This window comes from Pseudorasbora parva, chromosome 1 (assembly GCF_024679245.1).
Source record: "Pseudorasbora parva isolate DD20220531a chromosome 1, ASM2467924v1, whole genome shotgun sequence".
In the NCBI taxonomy this organism is placed as follows: domain Eukaryota; kingdom Metazoa; phylum Chordata; class Actinopteri; order Cypriniformes; family Gobionidae; genus Pseudorasbora; species Pseudorasbora parva.
In genome coordinates, this window is record NC_090172.1 from 56,392,811 (window position 1) to 56,410,804 (window position 17,994).

The 17,994-nt window shown below is 39.2% G+C and overlaps 1 protein-coding gene across 1 annotated transcript; it reads right to left on the reverse strand.

Moving 5' to 3' along the window:
• Positions 1-953: 953 nt before the first annotated feature.
• Positions 954-17,782, reverse strand: man2b2 (mannosidase, alpha, class 2B, member 2). The gene is made up of 19 exons (XM_067445540.1): positions 17,583-17,782; positions 17,356-17,502; positions 16,208-16,313; positions 15,838-16,010; positions 14,197-14,312; positions 12,926-13,103; positions 12,632-12,830; positions 12,355-12,545; positions 9,742-9,931; positions 8,797-8,933; positions 8,392-8,663; positions 8,101-8,292; positions 6,198-6,441; positions 5,996-6,106; positions 5,692-5,884; positions 2,480-2,626; positions 2,208-2,314; positions 1,664-1,784; positions 954-1,520 (listed from the first exon to the last, which is right to left on the reverse strand). The coding sequence occupies exons 1-19, from the start codon at positions 17,712-17,714 to the stop codon at positions 1,432-1,434; spliced, it is 3,045 nt and encodes a 1,014-aa protein (XP_067301641.1). The 5' UTR covers positions 17,715-17,782; the 3' UTR covers positions 954-1,431.
• Between the last annotated feature and the right edge of the window lie 212 nt (positions 17,783-17,994).

Genomic DNA, 17,994 nt, shown 5'->3' on the forward strand with positions numbered 1-17,994 from the left:
GTGATAGCCAGACGAAACTGGCTTAGTTCAAAACTGAAAACCACTCTCTAGCACACTAGAATCCACACAAATACCTGATTTGGACTTGGACTGTGCGAAGAATCGCCAGAATGACACCGACAAACTTCATCCTCAAAAAACAAAATCAATATAGTAATTTATTGTAATTTTATCGCAAAACATATTCCTGAGACATTCTTGAAAGCAAATTTCATTTACAGCAGTTACAGACCAGGTGTCTGTTACTTTCCCTATCCTTTAAAATAAAGTGGTTTGAACATATTACAGTTATTACAATTAAACTGAGCATGTTATTGAAAAATTAAGGAAACTAGTAATACATTTTTCTTTTTAATATTTAACAGTACAGATATGTGAAGTGTTAAGAACTGCATAGATTTGAAAACGATTCCTTGTCAACTCCGCTCAGAGGTCCCCGACTAAAAAAACAAAAGCAAGGATGCATTTAATTGATCAAAAGTGACAGTAAAGAAATCTGTAATGTTACTAAAAAATTCTATTTCAAATAAATGCTGTTGTTTTGAACTTTTTCATTAAGGAATTCTGAAAAAAATAAAATAAATTTACACATCATCAATGTTTTCATCATTGATGATAATAAATGTTTCTTGAGCAGCAGTTCATCATATGTAAATGATTTCTGAAGGATCATGTGACACTGAAGACTGGCGTAATGATGCTGAAAATTCAGCTTTGATCACAGAAATAAATTACATTTTAAAATATATTCAAATATAAAACAGTTATTATAAATTATAATATTTCACAAGATTACTGTTTTTACTGTATTTTGAATCAAATGAATGCAGCCTTGGTGAGCATGAGCTACTTAAAAAAACATTAAAGGCGGGGTCTAATGCCATTTCATACATTCTGACTTTACCCTGTTAAAGAGTTGGATTCTCATGCTAAATATGGCCAAAGTTTATTAAAAAAAAAATCGAGTTGGAAATATGAAGTATGCCTTCAGGGTTCAAATTTCGGAATTTTTTTCCAAACAAGCTTCATTTGGGTTACGCCACGGGTCATGGCATGCCTCCAGGAGCTGGACAGTTGTTTTTTTTTTTAAGTATTTTATAAATCTGATAAAACTGAAGACCGCCCGGAGATGAAGGATGCAACACTACTCTATAGGTACTCAAGATTAAAATGAGATTGGCAGAAACTGTGTTATGTCCTCTTTAAAAAAAAACTTACTGACACTAAACTTTTGGATAGTAGTGTACAACCATTAAATATAGTATTTTGGCTTTCATCACTTTTTATTTTTGTCTTCAGAAAAAAAATATTAACAAAATCAAAAATTTAACCTGAAATTTGGTTGATTTGACACGGCCATTAAACGGTGACAATTCAGGAATAATTTCAGAAATGAATCTTCATAGAAGATAACTATTGGCTGCTGTAAGACTACTGAAAGTAAATGAAGAAGGTTCTGATTTCTTTCGGGGAAATGGTCACATTGAAGTCCTGGGTTACGCCACTAAAACCCGTTTTCTCTGTAAAAATACCAAAAACAACAAACACAATAACATTTGTCATCACATCTGTTCATTTTAAAGTCATTAGCAGATCGAACATTATCACATTATCAATCAAAATGTGTTGTTATAAACAAAAAGTGTGATTTTTAAAATTTCACCTGTTTTTCGAACACTTTCATTGGTTTTCCAGCTCCACCTCTGCAGGTCGGATATATTCCATGTTCCAGTTAGAGAACGTTCTTGAACTTTTGTCACTTTCCCTATGCCCTGCATAACTTCCTGTTGTTTTAAGAAAAAAAGGAAACACTGTTAAAAGCAATGCTTATGCAGCAATATCATGCGGTCATATAATAAAAACTAAAGGTAAAACATATTGTACTTAAAGGGTTACTTCAGCGATTAGCATATGGCTTTGTATCAGCTTTGTACTTTGGGAGTGGCCACATAGGGTAGCAAAGCATTCTGGGAATTGTTGTCTTTCATCCCCATGAGACAAAAATACATTTTCTGTATTTTCTCTGTTTACAATAAACCAAAATCAAAAATAATTTCACATTTCTACTACATTAATGACCCAGTTTAAATACAGATTCATCTTCCCAGCACTGAAGTACCCCTTTAAACATAAAACATAACTGGGTAAAATGTTAATTTGCCAATATTCTTAACCCTAAACCCTAGAAATGGATAGATATCATGTACCTTTAAGTTAATGGTGATGGGTTGTGACAGGACTGGGTCTTCTCCTATTTCATACAGGTGTGTGATCCTCAAAAGAATACGGTCAAAGTCTATCTTTCTCTCTCCACCTTGGGAAAGCAACATTTACATTTTTAATACAGCTTCTGGTTTTAAGTAAGTAAAAAATAACTCCACACACACACACAGTAGAAAAACTCAGCTAACGTTTCTGATACATGCTGGCAGTTTTACTGTGTGTTGTGTACTGTAAACTTTAATATATTGTGGCCTACCTGCGCTGAGATTGTGGAGGTGCTGTGTGTGATCAGGACTGTAGTTCCAGCCAGGGATGCTGAGGGTCTGCATGTGGAGGTTCTGGGGCAGCACAAACGGCTGAACGGACGGCCCACTGCATTTCTCTCTCTGGTTCCATGGCTTATCTGTGCAAGGGGACATTTTACACTCCTTTCTCTCTGGTTTACCAAAATGTATAAAACACAAAAATGATATTGACATTCTAGTCCCTCAATTGTCCTCGGTGTAAGAAGATGGATCTCAAAATCATACAGCCACTGCTGAAAAAGGTTCAAATTTGCAAAAGATGCTGGAAAACTGAAGAACTTTTGGGACCCGAAGATTTTTTGGGAAAAATGTAGGCAAGTTTAAATACTCTGGACAAACAAGGGACTGAAGAACAACCATCACAAAATAAAAAAACAAACAGCTGTGGCTCATCCAGGGACCGACTCACAGTATTGAGAATCAAGGGTTCATTAACTTTTGAACTGGTCATTTTAGTCTTGTGGACTATATGTAAACATTGTAACGTAAAATATCTCATTCAGGGCAGTACTAAATAAAAAATAACATGCATTTTGTATGATCTCTCATTTTGTTAAAATTATTCAAAGATTCTGAAAGCGGTTCACAAACTTTTTCTTACAACAGTATAAACAAGAAATGTTCATGAAGTTTTAAAAAATGTTTTATTTCAAGTAGCAGTTTTCATATTTTAATTCACAATTATTGCAAGTTAAAAAGTCTGAATTGCAAGATATGAACTCACACTTGCAAGAAAAATTCAGAATTGTGAGGTAAAAAAAGTCGCAATTACCTTTTCTATTCTATTTTTATTCTATAGTTTGTTAGTAGCTATACATTAGTAATGGTGAGTATTTGAATGCAATGCCATTTTGTGATTTCATTGGAATGGAGAGTTTGGATGAAAGGTTAGTGGAGGGCACACTATAGAGTGATGCAGGGATGACATATTTCTGTGGGCCGAAACCTGGAAATAAGTGTTTTTGCACTTCCGGTTCCATCATTCTGAAGTCAGTGGGGTTTTGGGTAAATGTCAGTGGTAAACACGAGTTCAAAATATTTTTATATTTTGTTCTGATATAAAACACATCAGTAAAACACTCTTGTGACTTTTTAAAGGCTTGTCTTGTAAAAGGCGCTTGCTAATGCTAACAAGTGGCTAAATAGGACTACAGAGTTTGTCAGGGACATTAAACGTCATCAGGCGAACAGGTAAACTCATCTACAATAGTCCGCTTTGACAGCCTCATTGTGTTTATAATCGTGATCCTATAACAAACTTTAACGGAAAATTCTCATTAAAGGGGTAATACTGAATTTATTGAACTTTACATTCAGACTGAAGTAGCCTCAGCTACTTGACTGACAAGCCAGACCCACATCAAGATGTTTGGTCTGGAAACTCACCATTGACAGCTCAATCCGAGGGGCGGATAAACGGTTGTCTTTCAAACTCCCTCTGCACGCGATAGGATAGCGCTACAACCAACCAGAGCAATGAAGGTGAAACAGAGCTTGTTGACAAAGATTAAACTTTCGCTTTATCCGGTCGGCAAAACTCCGAACACATCTTCCCTTCTAAAAGGGTCATGAAACCCCCTCTTTCAGCTCAAATCCACCTCGTAATCTTTTTGAAAAATGCTACTTAAATGGGCGTGCATGCCCGTGAAAAGAGGGGAGGGGGTGGGTGTGGCAGAGCGAGGCAGGGGAAGAAAGAGGGGGGCGAGCAACTGTCATCTATCAGTGCAGAGCAGTGGCCCATGCCAAATCTCAACAAAAATATGGGGTTAAACGTAACGAAATGCAGGATTTTTAAAGCTGGCAAAATTAAAGTCCAATAAAATACACTGACAACCGTCTGTTTGACCATTTAAAGTAACCGAATGCCTTGCTACATATATTAGATTAATCGGAATTGTTTAAAATATAGAAATGCATACACAATTATTATTGTCATTTATAAATATAGAATTATGTTTGTATACACAGTATAAATGCATATTTTTTTAAAGAAAAAAAAAAAATGTTCGAAAAAAACAACAACCGTTATGTACATATAGCCGAGATCTAACTTACGCGCGTCCCAGAACACCCATAATAAAGATGGACAGCGACAGTGAAGACTACAGTAAAAGCAGTACAGAGGGCTCTGCTGAGGTGGAGGACTTTTCTCCTCCTGAAACCCCAGGGGAAGATGGTTCAGATAGAAAAGTCCTCCGGACTTGGTACAGCATTGCCGGCAAGACGCAAACTGCGTTGCTGAGCAAAACCGAAGTCCACCTGTCTCCAGTTCTCGTAACTTTCATTCGAAAAATGTTTGTTACACACATAAAGCTTTGAGGTGTCGCTAGTTGATGGCCAACCAACCGCCCGCAGCCAGAGACTAGCCCTGGCAGCATCGCGGGGAAAGCCATGCAACACACCCGAATCTTTACACCAGGGAAACAAACACTTACGACCCATCATAAACTCCTCTCATCTACTCCGTGAACACGCAGACTGTCACTTCTGTCATTTGAAAGAACCACGTGCTGTCATGAATAATTAAGAGACGGTGTCTTCTCATAGGATAAGAAAACTCAGTCTCATTAATAATAATGAGACACCGATGCGTCACGTAGCACTATTAGAGCGATGGTACGTCACAAGCTGTGACGTGGACGCAATGTAGTTTTTAAACCCGGAAGACGAAAATAGGGTGAAAAACATAAAAATTGACCAGATTCCCCTTTTAATTAAATCTAACAGATGCTAACATTATGTTCAATGATGTTCAACACACATACCTCTGTTAAAATCTCAAAAATTTAGCTGTAGGGTTTCATGACCCTTTAAGAATGACTTCAGTGCCGTTTTTGGTTCTTTTCAAGAAAAGCTTAACTCCAAGTCTTCCAGAGTCACGGCCAAAGCAGATTCAAAAGACGTTCGCCAGTTTCTGTGTTTACTAGAAGCACGCAAGCGCAACTCTGCCATCATTATGTTAAGCCCCGCCCACCGACTCTATACACAATGTAATTGGCCTGACCAGAGTTTGTCGTTTACAGCTCAGAAGTGCATTGAGAGTTACTAGACGACACTCGCGGCAGATTAGATTTGCTGCCGCTAGGGTGCGTCTAGATTTCTAGGCTACAGGGGCTGTGATGAAAAACACTGTCTAGAAATGCTTGCATGTCTGCACACTCACGGGGTTGGTCAATAGGCATAACCACAGGTCTGTGCTGCAGCTCTAGCGCCTCCCTTTGGTAAATGGACGATATTGCAGCAGGCGAGCCCAGCATCATCCAAAGAATGGGCCGCACCACAGAGGAGTCATTAAGAGTCAGGTTATAACCCCGATTCCACTCCTGGTTGTTCCAAAGTCGTCTATGAAGCATCACCTGATACACACACATAGAATACACAGAATGCAAATGGCACTTTTAGATAGTAAATGGCTGGGAAAGACCTAAGAGACTGACAACAGTGCCAAGTACATGTGAAGCCCTCACTTCTAGTTGACCCTGACTCAGGCTGGCCACTCCATGAGCTCTTTCCCCGAGGAACACAAGTCTGCTGGAATCATCTTCTATGTAGGCCGCTCGTACCATTGGGTAGTAATTCTGTGCACGTAAACACACAACAGATATACGTGTAAAAAAGATGTAAGATGTATCAAAAGTGCACCTCTTCTCATCTGATAAGCATCCTTACACGGGAGACTGTGTTGTTGACAAAGCCCTTGAATGTCCGTTTCAGCATCTGATAGCCATTGTTGTCAGTAAACAGTGTTCTGTTATTCTGCAGACTGGTGCGGGTCCTGAACACAGCCTCTCGGTTCACCTCTAGGGGTCCCACTTTATAGCTCTGCTCCAGCCTGAAGCACGCCAGCCAACCCTGAAACCCCACCGGCACTCTGGTGACCACGGAGTAAGTGTGGTTCTTGTCTTCCTCCTTCCTGTAGAAAGAAAAGTTACACTTTTAACTCTGAGATCTACTACTAGAGGTCCTTTAAAACATCCTGCAGGTTTCATAGCTTAATGCATTTACATTTAATCATTTAGCAGAGGCTTTTATCAAAAGCCCTGCTCGCTTAATAAACAAACTCCAGCTAGTCCAAAACGCAGCAGCTAGAGTTCTTACTAGAACCAGGAAGTATGATCATATTAGTCCAGTTCTGTCAACACTGCACTGGCTCCCTATTAAACATTGTATACATTTTAAAATCATGCTTATTACTTACAAAGCACTAAATGGTTTAGCTCCCCAGTACTTAAACGAGCTCTTAACACATTATACTCAATCACGTCTATTGCGGTCTCAAAACTCTGGCCAGTTGATAATACCTAGAATATCTAAATCAACTGCAGGCGGTCAATCCTTTTCCTATTTAGCACCTAAACTCTGGAACAGTCTTCCTAGCATTGTTCGGGAAGCAGACACACTCTGTCAGTTTAAATCAAGACTAAAAACACATCTCTTTACTATGGCATACACATAGAACATTTTAACTTTCATTATTCAAATCAATTGACTGATTGTTAGGCTGCATTAACTAGGTCAGCCGAAACCGGGAAACCTTCCCATAACACCTGATGTACTCGTTACATCATAAAAAGAGTGGCATCTATGCTAATGTTAGTCTCTCTGTTTATCCCGAGGTTTATCCCGGATCCGGGCTGTGTCCGGATCGGATGGTGGACCTGCGCCTGGACATGACCAACGCATCCTGGAGTGTATGCTGAGTCCGTGTCAATTGGTGTCTCCTTCGAATTTGCCTCACCGGGACGTCATCCTCAATAAACCCATCTCCGGCGCAATAACTCAGATCTTTCAAGTATTCATATTCTTGTTTAATCGACGCACCATCCCAAATAAACCCGTCTCTTCCGTGATACCCTGAAATTTTGAATATTCCGATCTAATATGATTTCTGACCTGTAAGGTTGCCAGAATAATAATCATACACTGTGTGTTAATAGGCCAGAGGAGAACTGGCACCCCGACTGAGTCTGGTTTCTCCCAAGGTTTATTTTTCTCCATCATGCCCTGCTGGAGTTTTGGTTCCTTGCCACTGTCGCCTTTGGCTTGGCTTGCTCAGTTGGGGACACTAAAATTATGATCAAAGTTATTCAACTAATTATACAAATAAAATTTATGAATTAGGTTTTAATTAATTCTATAAACTATAATACGGATCTGCCAACATTGTCGCTATATGATACATTAAAATAAGCTGATAACATCACTGTTTTCTCCAGAACGACTGTACAGCCAAATCTAATTTTGTTGCAGTATTGTCCTGTTTGACACTGTGAAGCTGCTTTGACACAATCGTGATTGTAAAAGCGCTATATAAATAAAGTTGATTGATTGATTGATTGATCCAAAGCGACTTACAAAAAGGGGAGAGCAATAGAAGCAACAAAACAAATAAGGGCAACAACCTGCAAGTGCTGTAGGAAGTCTCAGTTAATCAAGCACAGTACACATTTTTCCCCCCCACCCAAACAAACAAACAGAAAATTTAAGCTTCCTTCTCATAATAAACAGCATTTATTTAATGAAGCACCAAAAACCTCTGTTTTGATGTTGCGGGATCTGTGACGTCTTTCACCTGTAGAAATACTGACGTATCTCTGAAACGATCTTCCCCGGCACAATCTCCATGGCCACAGATTTGTATGCAGGAACAGCAGAGCCGTTGGCAGTAAAGATGTAGTTGTCTGAGATCGGCCCAGAGTGGATGTCCCCGTTGGCCTCATACTCCCAGAAGTCCTGCCGTACCCTAACACTCATCTTTTTGCACCTGTAATAGATAAGCAATGTCCGAAATGAAATTTTAAATGCTCCACTGGTTAAAAGTGTGGCGATTTGGACACATAAAACACACTTAATAAGAACTTGCCGGTCTGTGATGCTGTGCAGAAGGTTTGTCTCTTGGTCAAACATCAGTTTGTAGCACTCATTCAGCACTGGTAACAACTTCCTTCCTGTCCGTTTCCACTGGCTTACATTCTTCTTCTTAAATTTCACTACTCTGGCCACATGAGTCGACCCACACGCAGCATCACAGTGGGATTGTGGGAACTGCACAATGTACTTTCTGTACTGCAGTCCACCCAGCTCAACAACGAAGAACAGATCGTAGTCAGTGGAAGACTCCATCGACGGCTGGATCTGCAGAGAATTATTGAGTTTGTTATCAGTTGAAACAACATGTCATGATAGAAGAAATGATTGGGATGTAACGAAAGAATATGAAATCTGAATATTAAAAAGAAAAACTCTGGAAATTATATGGTTTTGGTACCTGAGCAGGTACTGCCTTTCCATCATCGTCAAGCACAACTGCCATTGCATATGGCACAGAAATATTAATATATGTTGAAATGTTCCAGGCTAGGGGGTTGTACACGATTATATGCTGTTCAAGAACCTTTCCGGAGTCTGAAACCACAACAAAACCTCTATTAGTGTAGCCCATGATCAACCAAACTCTTTGTATTATTGATGACTATTAATATTGATACTAGTGTTGGCAATTAGACCATTTGTGAACAGGTATCAAAAAAAAAGAAATCAAGAACAAAGAAAAAAAAATAGGTTAAAAACTAGTGACGTATTGTGTATCCATGACGAAGAATATTAATAATAGATTAATAATAATAGATTTTATTTATAATGCACTTTTCATTCCGAAGAATCTCAAAGTGCAACAAGGGGGGGGGGGGGGGGGGGAATAACACAAAAAATGAATAACAAGTAAAAATATAGAATACTACAAACAATCAACCAACACAGAAAACAGAACAGAAACAGAGCTGATATTAGGACAAGATTAGTCACACTATGGACGATAACTATGAAGATTTAATAATTCTACACGAATAAGTCCACACCACGGCTATAACAATAAATATTATCAGAATCCATCGAGCATTTGGACAGCTCGAGCATTTAAAGAGACAGACGACAAAACTAAGCACTATGCACTTCCTCTATAAACAGGGGAAGAGAAAGATAACTATATTATTGCTAGTGTAGACATCTTTACAGCGTTTAATCATATCTTGTTATTTATATTTAATGAAATATAAATGACATATCTTTTACATTTTTTAAATTAAATATAAATCCAATGCATTTCACATATCACTAGTCGATTAACAGGCAAATATAAAGATGCATTTGGACAGAAAATATAGATTCATGTGCTGAGAAGAGCGATTCAGAGAATCTCAATAAAGAAATATACCTGTCTTCACTGTGGCGGGTCCGGTATGGGGCTGGTGATGGATGTTATTGGAAGGTTTGATGGTCTCTGGAAGCAAAAAAATGGCTGCCAAGAGTTCCTCGGCTCCCATCATTCCTTGTATGAGATGCTCCATGTACATATCGGCCACTTTGGGGGATTCGGTCCCTGTGATGCCATCATGATGCTGAACCTGGCATATCAGATCAAATAATGGCTAGTCAATCGTGTCTTGTCATACGCAAACCATTATTAATATCTTAGAGGTATAATGTTTGATTTGCTTGAATTCATGAGAGAAAGGATTTTAGTACTGGGTAGACATTATAGGCCAGATTTACTCAACAGGACAAATGAACGTTTAAGCACAAATAAAAAAAAAGCGCTGATGGGAGTGGAAAGTTCTGCGTGTGATCTACTGACAACGTGCAAATTAAAGAACAAAGACGCAGACGGATCATTTCCATAATGACCAGCGCAATCTACCAGGTAGCGTCTGGTTTAAGACATGTTTCTTTGGGCCGGTAAATAATGGAACAAACACTATGAAATTGACGAGCACAAACATTAGTAAATTACCTCACATGATTAATTTAAATACTCTCCTCACATAAATACTGCATCTGAAAGGGAAACTCCTACAAATGCATATTCAATAAGGTCAGCCGCAAAAACAACAGTCAATGCCTTTTTAGCACACATTTTTCACTGCTTGTCTTTAGTAAATCCTGACAGTAGTTTAACACTAAAAGAGGATCCTAAAGGTACAGCAAGCGATTTCTGAGAAGCGCTGCTGAAAGGGGCTCGAACCAACCAACTCTTGCATGAATATGCTTTAGTGTACTGTTCATCCTTCTCATTTGATCAGCAACTTCACTTTATTTTTGCAAAGCATTATTTTGCTTCACTTCAGCCAGACTGTAAACCCTAATGCTCAAAATAATTTGTGTTTTTTTTCTAGGCTTGGTTGTGTTTATGGGGCGCAGTATAACATGTCTTAATACTTTTTTTTTTTTTAAACGCCGTATTTTTCTTATATTTGACCTTTATTCCACACCGCTGTCTCCACTGTCCTTTGAACGGCTCTCGTTCTCTTCCTGCTTCTATGAAGCCCATCCCTCCGAAAAACGCAATGGTCAGATGGCCAAATGTAGTTTCCTGTATTTTTCTTGGCTGAAGTGCCAAGCACAGGTTGTCCGGAAATGCCGCCCCTTAAGGCGGGTGTACACTGTGCGAATTCGGACACTCGGAAGGTCGTGAGATATTGCAGACGCTACGAGTCATTATAATTTGATCATCGCATCAAATCAGCTGGTACACGGCACGACTGTTTGCACCGCGAGCCGGCCGCGATCACACGAGTTTTCGTGTAACACAGACACCGGAGCTTTCAATGTTGCTGCTATAGCTTCAGATACAAAAAATAAAGAAAAAAGGTGTGCAAATGATTTGTTGAAAAGCAGAGAACAGTAGTAGCCATTCCTTTTAACCGAAACAATCAGAGGGAAAGAGAAGAGTGCACGTGAGAGAGAGAACGTGTGTGTGTGTGTGTGTACGCAGTATGTGGCAGCCACTGAGCCTATAATAGTCATAGATTGAGCCTATGTGACGTGCTTGTGCATGATTTGGCAATAGGGGACAGCCATATGCTGGTAAAAATCGGGCCGACTCCCCGAACTTTTTAAACATGTTTAAAAATGATCGTAAGGTCGGGAGGTGCTCTTAACGTGCCCGGCTCGTCTCGTATTTCCTCTCACACGCTGCGAGCCGCGACCATACGAGCATCCACGATGTCCACGCGATTTCTCCCGAGAAAAAAAAAAATCGTCTGCGAGTTCGTACGACATCAAAAATCGCACCGTGTACGCCCGCCTTTACCATTACGGGCAGAAGTCACATCTGTGGTGACTAGCAAGGGTTTATGATGTCACCAACCCAGGAAGAAGCTCGTTGTAGTCCAAACCGGACGTTTTTGTTGGCAATAAACTGCCATAACTTTAAAAGACAATATCTCCGTTTGCATTGAACTTTCAGCGCTGTAACTTTGCAGATACTGTTTATGCTCAAGCAGCAACATTACACACTAACTAAAGTTACAAAAGTGAAATCGCATGCAACCACCCCTTTAAATTAAACAAATCAGCTCAATAAAATGAACTTTTGAGTACAAAAGTTTCTTTTTCGGTTCACAAAACTGACACAATTTAAGTAATCTGAACTGTTGCTTTGTTTTGAGTTGTATTAAATGTTTCTTTTAATTTAGACAAACTTACATTTAACTGAAACTGGGCAGGGATTTCTGTTTCTTAACTTGAAAATATTGATGCAGCTGATTGCCTCAAATCTAATTATTCGGTCTTATATCCATTGTTGCATTGCTTGTTTGTGCATTTTGCAGGAAGAGTAATAAATGGAGGGGTGTGTTTGTTTAGGCTGATTTCAAATATCAACATTTCAGCAGAAATCGCTTACCTTTAATGGACCTTTAATGAAATACATATATTATTTAGAAAGTCATTGCAACTTATTAAAAGTCATTTGTGAATGTCATTCTACCTAAAGTTGCCCACATGGAAATGATTGTGACACAACAAGATAAATTTAAAAACCAGGCACCTCAGAGACAGCCCATCGCAGGGCCTTGAGTTTGTCTAGAGCCCACTCTCTCTGAACTGGGCCTTCTGGGTAGCTGATGTGGTATCTGGTGAAGAGAGACTCTGCTGCATACAGGAGGGAGCTCGCTCGTCTGGCTACTCCTTTCAAAACATTTCTGGAAGCGTAGAACCCGGTCCAGGCCTGAAACGGTTCTAGGAAACCAGGATAAAAGACCATTCAGGACCATTTTGTCATTCAGAAATGCAGTAATCACAATTATAGTAACTGTTGAGAAAACCTGTCGAGTAAGGAAGGAAGTCTTGGTTTTCCCTCACATCCCAGGACAGATTTGTTTGGTGCACCATCTGGAAATAGTCCTTTAGCGTGGCGTACTGAACTGCAACTCCATACTTGTCACTGTGTGCATTAATGTAGTTCATTAAAACATCCATGTTCATGAATTGCACTGATGCATTGTAGAACTGCTTGTCACAACCCTGTAAATACAATTTCCTCCTTTTTAATTGATTGAATACATTTATAAAAGAAACAATGCGTAAGTTAGCCAGTCATATGATGGAGCTAAACTGACCCAAGGCCAGAGAACATGGCTGGTTCTGAACCACTGGGCCCTCATCCTGATGTTGTCCACCATGGTCTGAGCATAAAGCTCCACAGTTTCCTCAGTCACTGGCAGACTCATGTTAGGGTATATGCCATCTTTAGGAGGGTCCGGAAACAAGGCAACACCATTCCAGTAAAACCCAGACCTGGAATCAACAACCTTCAATTTATAAAGCAACCTGAAACATTTTTATAATGTTTTTTGTTAAAGGGATAGTTCACCCTGAAATGAAATTAAAGCCATCTTTTACTCACCCTGCTGTTGATTTAATGCCCTATGTCCTTCTATCCCTTTCGCACCTCAAAAGCAGTAATTTAGTCTAAAAAGTAAATATGTAGAGCTGCATTCACATACACTGATGAACCAAAACATTATGACCATCACAGGTGAAGCCAATATCATGGATCATCTCCTAACAAGGCCACATATTAAGGTCTAGGTAGAATAGATGGTAAATACACGATTAGTTCTCGTAATCAACGTGTCGGATGCAGGAGAAATGGGCAGCAAAAAAGATCTGAGTGACTTTGACAAGGGCCAGAACTATTTTTAAAATTACTGCTTTTGAGGTCCGAAAGGGAAAGAAGGACATAGAGCATTAAATCAACAGCAGGGTGAGAAAAAGATGGCTTTAGTTTCATTTCAGGGTGAACTATCCCTTTAACACTATTGTTTTTAACTTTTTTATACTATCATGCAAAAGTTTGGGTTGGTAAGATTTTTTATCCTCACCAAGGCTGTATTTATTTGATCAAAATTAAAGTAATGTGAAATATTATTACAAGTTAAAATAACTGCTTTCTGTTTGAATATATTTTAAAATTAATTTATTCCTGTGATGGTAAAGCTGAATTATCAACATCATTACAGTGTGACATAATCCTTCAGAAATCATTTTAATATGCTGATTTGATCCTCAAGAAACATTTATTATAATTATCAATGTTGAAAACAGTTGTGTAGCTTAATATTTTTGAGGAAACTGTGACATTTCGTTTCAGGATTATTTAATGAATAGTAAGCTATTAAAAGACTAGTGACTAGGGACTAAAGACTAAATACTCTTTCTATTAAAAGAACAGCATTTAATAAAAATATATATTAGATGTTTTTATGCATCCTATTTAATGCATCCTAAATTTCTTTAAAAAAAATGTTTATCACCCCAAACGCCAAAAACAACAACACGAAATCACAATAGAGGTGTTACAAAATAGAGACTTGTTCCTGGACGTCACCTGTTGGAGAAGGGGAGGTATGACGGTGTGCAGTAGCTGAACTGGTCCATGGTGTGTGTGAAAATCTCTTGTTTTTCCTTTAAGGAGGGTGAACCTCTCCACACAAACTGCAATTTCTACAAATAGATTTGCAGTATTATCACATGTACCAATGTATCTTAATTTAAGCGTCAGTCTAAAAAGTAAATATGCAGAGCTGCATTCACATACACTGATGAACCAAAACATTATCACAGGTGAAGCCGATATCATGGATCATCTCCTAACAAGGCCACATGTTTAGTTCTTTCATTAATGACTCACCCTAATGTCGTTCCACACCCGTAAGACCTCTGTTCATCCTTGGAACACAGTTTAAGATATTTTAGATTTAGTCAGAGCCGAGGCCTTTCTGTCCTTTGAATGTAAGTGTATGCCCACTTGCTGTCCACGTCCAGAAGGGAATGAAAACATCTTCAAAGAAGTCCATATGTGACATCAGTTAGTTAGTTAGACTCTTTTGAAGTGTCGACAATACATTTTGGTCCAAAAATAACAAAAATTTATTCAGCATTGTCTTCTCTTCCATGTTCCTCAAATAAAGAATCAAACGGTCATGAATCAAGATTCAGATCGCGTGTTAAACTGGCAAACTGCTGAAATCACGTGACATTGGCGATACGAATCACGAATCAATCTGATGATTCGCGACCGTTTGATTCTTTACTTGATGTTTGAAAACAAACGCGGAAGAGAAGACAATGCTGAATAAAGTCGTATTTTTTGTTATTTATGGACCAAAATGTATTGTCGACGCTTCAAGAGAGTCCAACTAACCAACTGATGTCACATATGGACTACTTTGATGATGTTTTCATTCCCTTCTGGACGTGGACAGCAAGTGGGCATACACTTACATTCAAAGGACAGAAAGGTCTCGGACTAAATCTAAAATATCTTAAACTGTGTTCCAAGGATGAACAGAGGTCTTACGGGTGTGGAACGACATTAGTGAGTCAATAATGAAAGAACTAAACACACAATTAGTTCTCGTAATGAACGTGTCGGATGCAGGAGAAATGGGCAGTAAAAAAGATCCGAGTGACTTTGACAAGGGCCAAATTGTTATAGCAAGGCGACTGGGTCAGAGTATCTCTTAAATGGCAAGGCTTGTGATGCACCACAGGGTATCAGGTTTCACCAAGTCAAATTTAAGACTTTTTAAGACTCTGCGGGGACCCTGCACCAGGACGCACAGTGGGAAGCCGGTGGAGGCATTGAAATGCTCTGGGCAATTTTCTGACTGAATGTCATATTGCCATCTACCTAAACATTGTTACAGACCAGGCACACCCTTTCATGACAATGGTGTTCCTTGGTGGAAGTGGTCTCTTTTCGCAGGATAATACACCTGCCACAGTGCACACATTGCTCCACCTCGCAACATACAGGACTTGAAGGATCTGCTGCTAATGTCTTGGTGTCCGATACCACAGGACACCTTCAGGGGTCGTGTACAGTTCAGGAAGTCAGTGCTGTTTAAGCTGCATGCAGAGGACCAACAGAATATTAGGCAGGTGGTCATAATGTGTTGGCTCATCTGTGTGTAAAACACATTTCCCACTACAAATACAGTACAAACCATTCATACAAAAGTACAACCTTGTTTTTCTGCATGTCATCTTTAAGGTCAAAGTCGATGCGAGAGATGAGGTGAGCATCAAACCCCGCGAGGGCAAAGAGGATGGGGGTGGTGGCTGATGCACCAAACGGATCAACATGCCATGCGAAACGTGGCCGAACACCAAAAGTCTCATACAAGAAGCCATGACCCTCTGCAAGCCAGATGAGAGGGGGTGTAAGAAGAGCTATATGCAACATGGTTACTAACACTAATAATATTTAAGTAGTGTGTAAATATCATGTTACATGAATATGGTAATCAATCAGTACTATGAAAAGACCATTTGTACCATAGCAAAATCACATGCTCTAGAGTTTCATTTATAAAGAAAGTGTTGGGTTCACACACCTGTAAGTTGAAGAATGGCATCATCTACATCAGTCACTGCTTCATCATGCATCACCTGACCGCCGATTATAAACTCCAGACGACCTTCGTGCAGCAGCTGTCTCACCTGACATAAAAACAAGTCACCATAAACCAGGGGTTTTCAATCTTTTAGATGGCAAAGACCCTCGAATATATAATCATCCTCATGCAAGGGACAACCATCCTAAAAGGAAAGGAAAAGCTAAAAGGAAGCTATATTTTCATGTAAAGACCCAATACTGTGAAAATTGTATTTATATAATTATAAATATATGAAATTATATATGGAAAATATTTAGGGTGCATTTACATGACAACAATGTACTAACAATGAAAGTCTGAAAAGTCTACCACAACATTGTCATATGATCCAAATTCACACCAAGTGTGCCACACAAGCCCTGAAAAGTGAAGCCAAAGCGTCTCAATCGCCCCCAGGTGGCTGATGCAGTAAAGGTCATAAAGCCCACCCCTCTCCATTTAATGTTATGGGACATAGACAAACTAAACAATCAAATTCCACTTCAAAATCATTTTTTCCCAAAGATGGTTTCTGTCATTTTGGGTGGTTTTTATCATGCTGATGTGAATTAAAGTGTTCGTTCTTTAAATAAGTTTGGTTTTTTCGTTAGTTATTTGATGCTATAAAAACGGGGGTGTGACGCCATGATTGACAGCTTCTCTGAGCAGGGGCGTGGGACTGGGGGGATAAAGGGTACTGAGTAACCAGGGCCCGAGGCAGGGGGGGGGGCCTTAGAAGTCAGTTTTCTATACATACACATACATGGTACGGGGGCCCAGCAAGATGGTTTGTACCCAGGGCCCAAAATTTGGTGCTACGCCCCTGTCTCTGAGTGAAACCTGTTTGCATTTTCAGGCCCCCATAAATGAACTTACAGCCAAAATGCATTAAAAGGGTTTCCATTTTTAGTTGAAAACAGTATTGTGAAAACAGCCACTGATTTATTGATGAATTACTTTTCTATTTATTTTAATTAAATAATTAAACTTTTTTTGTCTCTAAACTTTTCCCTGGACCCCAGTTTGAAAACGTCTGCCTTGAGTTAAGTTAAACTGATTAACTTACATTATGAAATACAACACAATATTTTTTAATCAGTCCTTACCTGTTTCTTGTGCCAATCTGATGCCACATTCACCCACCAGAGTCTGAAAAACTCCTGCTCAACTGCGATGAATTTGCGGCTTTTGACTCTTGACAGCTCTTCCACTACACTGCTGTACACATTGCTGCCATACGCGTGCATGCTCTCCTGCGACAGATGAGTTTGATAACACTGATATAGTTCCACTTATACACAGAGAGAGCAGTCGTTCAAAACCTGCGTTTTACCTGGACGGTGTACACCCAGCCAACATCCATGTGACTGTGAGGAACGACGAAAGCTTGAATCTTCTCAACCGCATCGTTTTCAGAGACTGTCATAAGCAGTACACCGAGAAAGAAAGACAAAAACATCATCATAACCACTACAGGGTCATCGAAACATCATAACCTGTGTTCCCAGAGAGTCTCATGACTGCTTGTGATCACATGCGCATGCGCACTTTTACTTCCCATTAACGTACATTCGCGGTGCTTGGATTGGAGCGAAACCATTTCCACAATTTTTTAATTTAAAATATTATTATTGATTTATTTATCTGTAGTTATTTAAATATATGTAAATGTGTTTATTTATACGCTCGTTTGTTTGTAAAGAATTTATGGATCCTGTTTATAAAGTATTTCAGATAAACCTAAA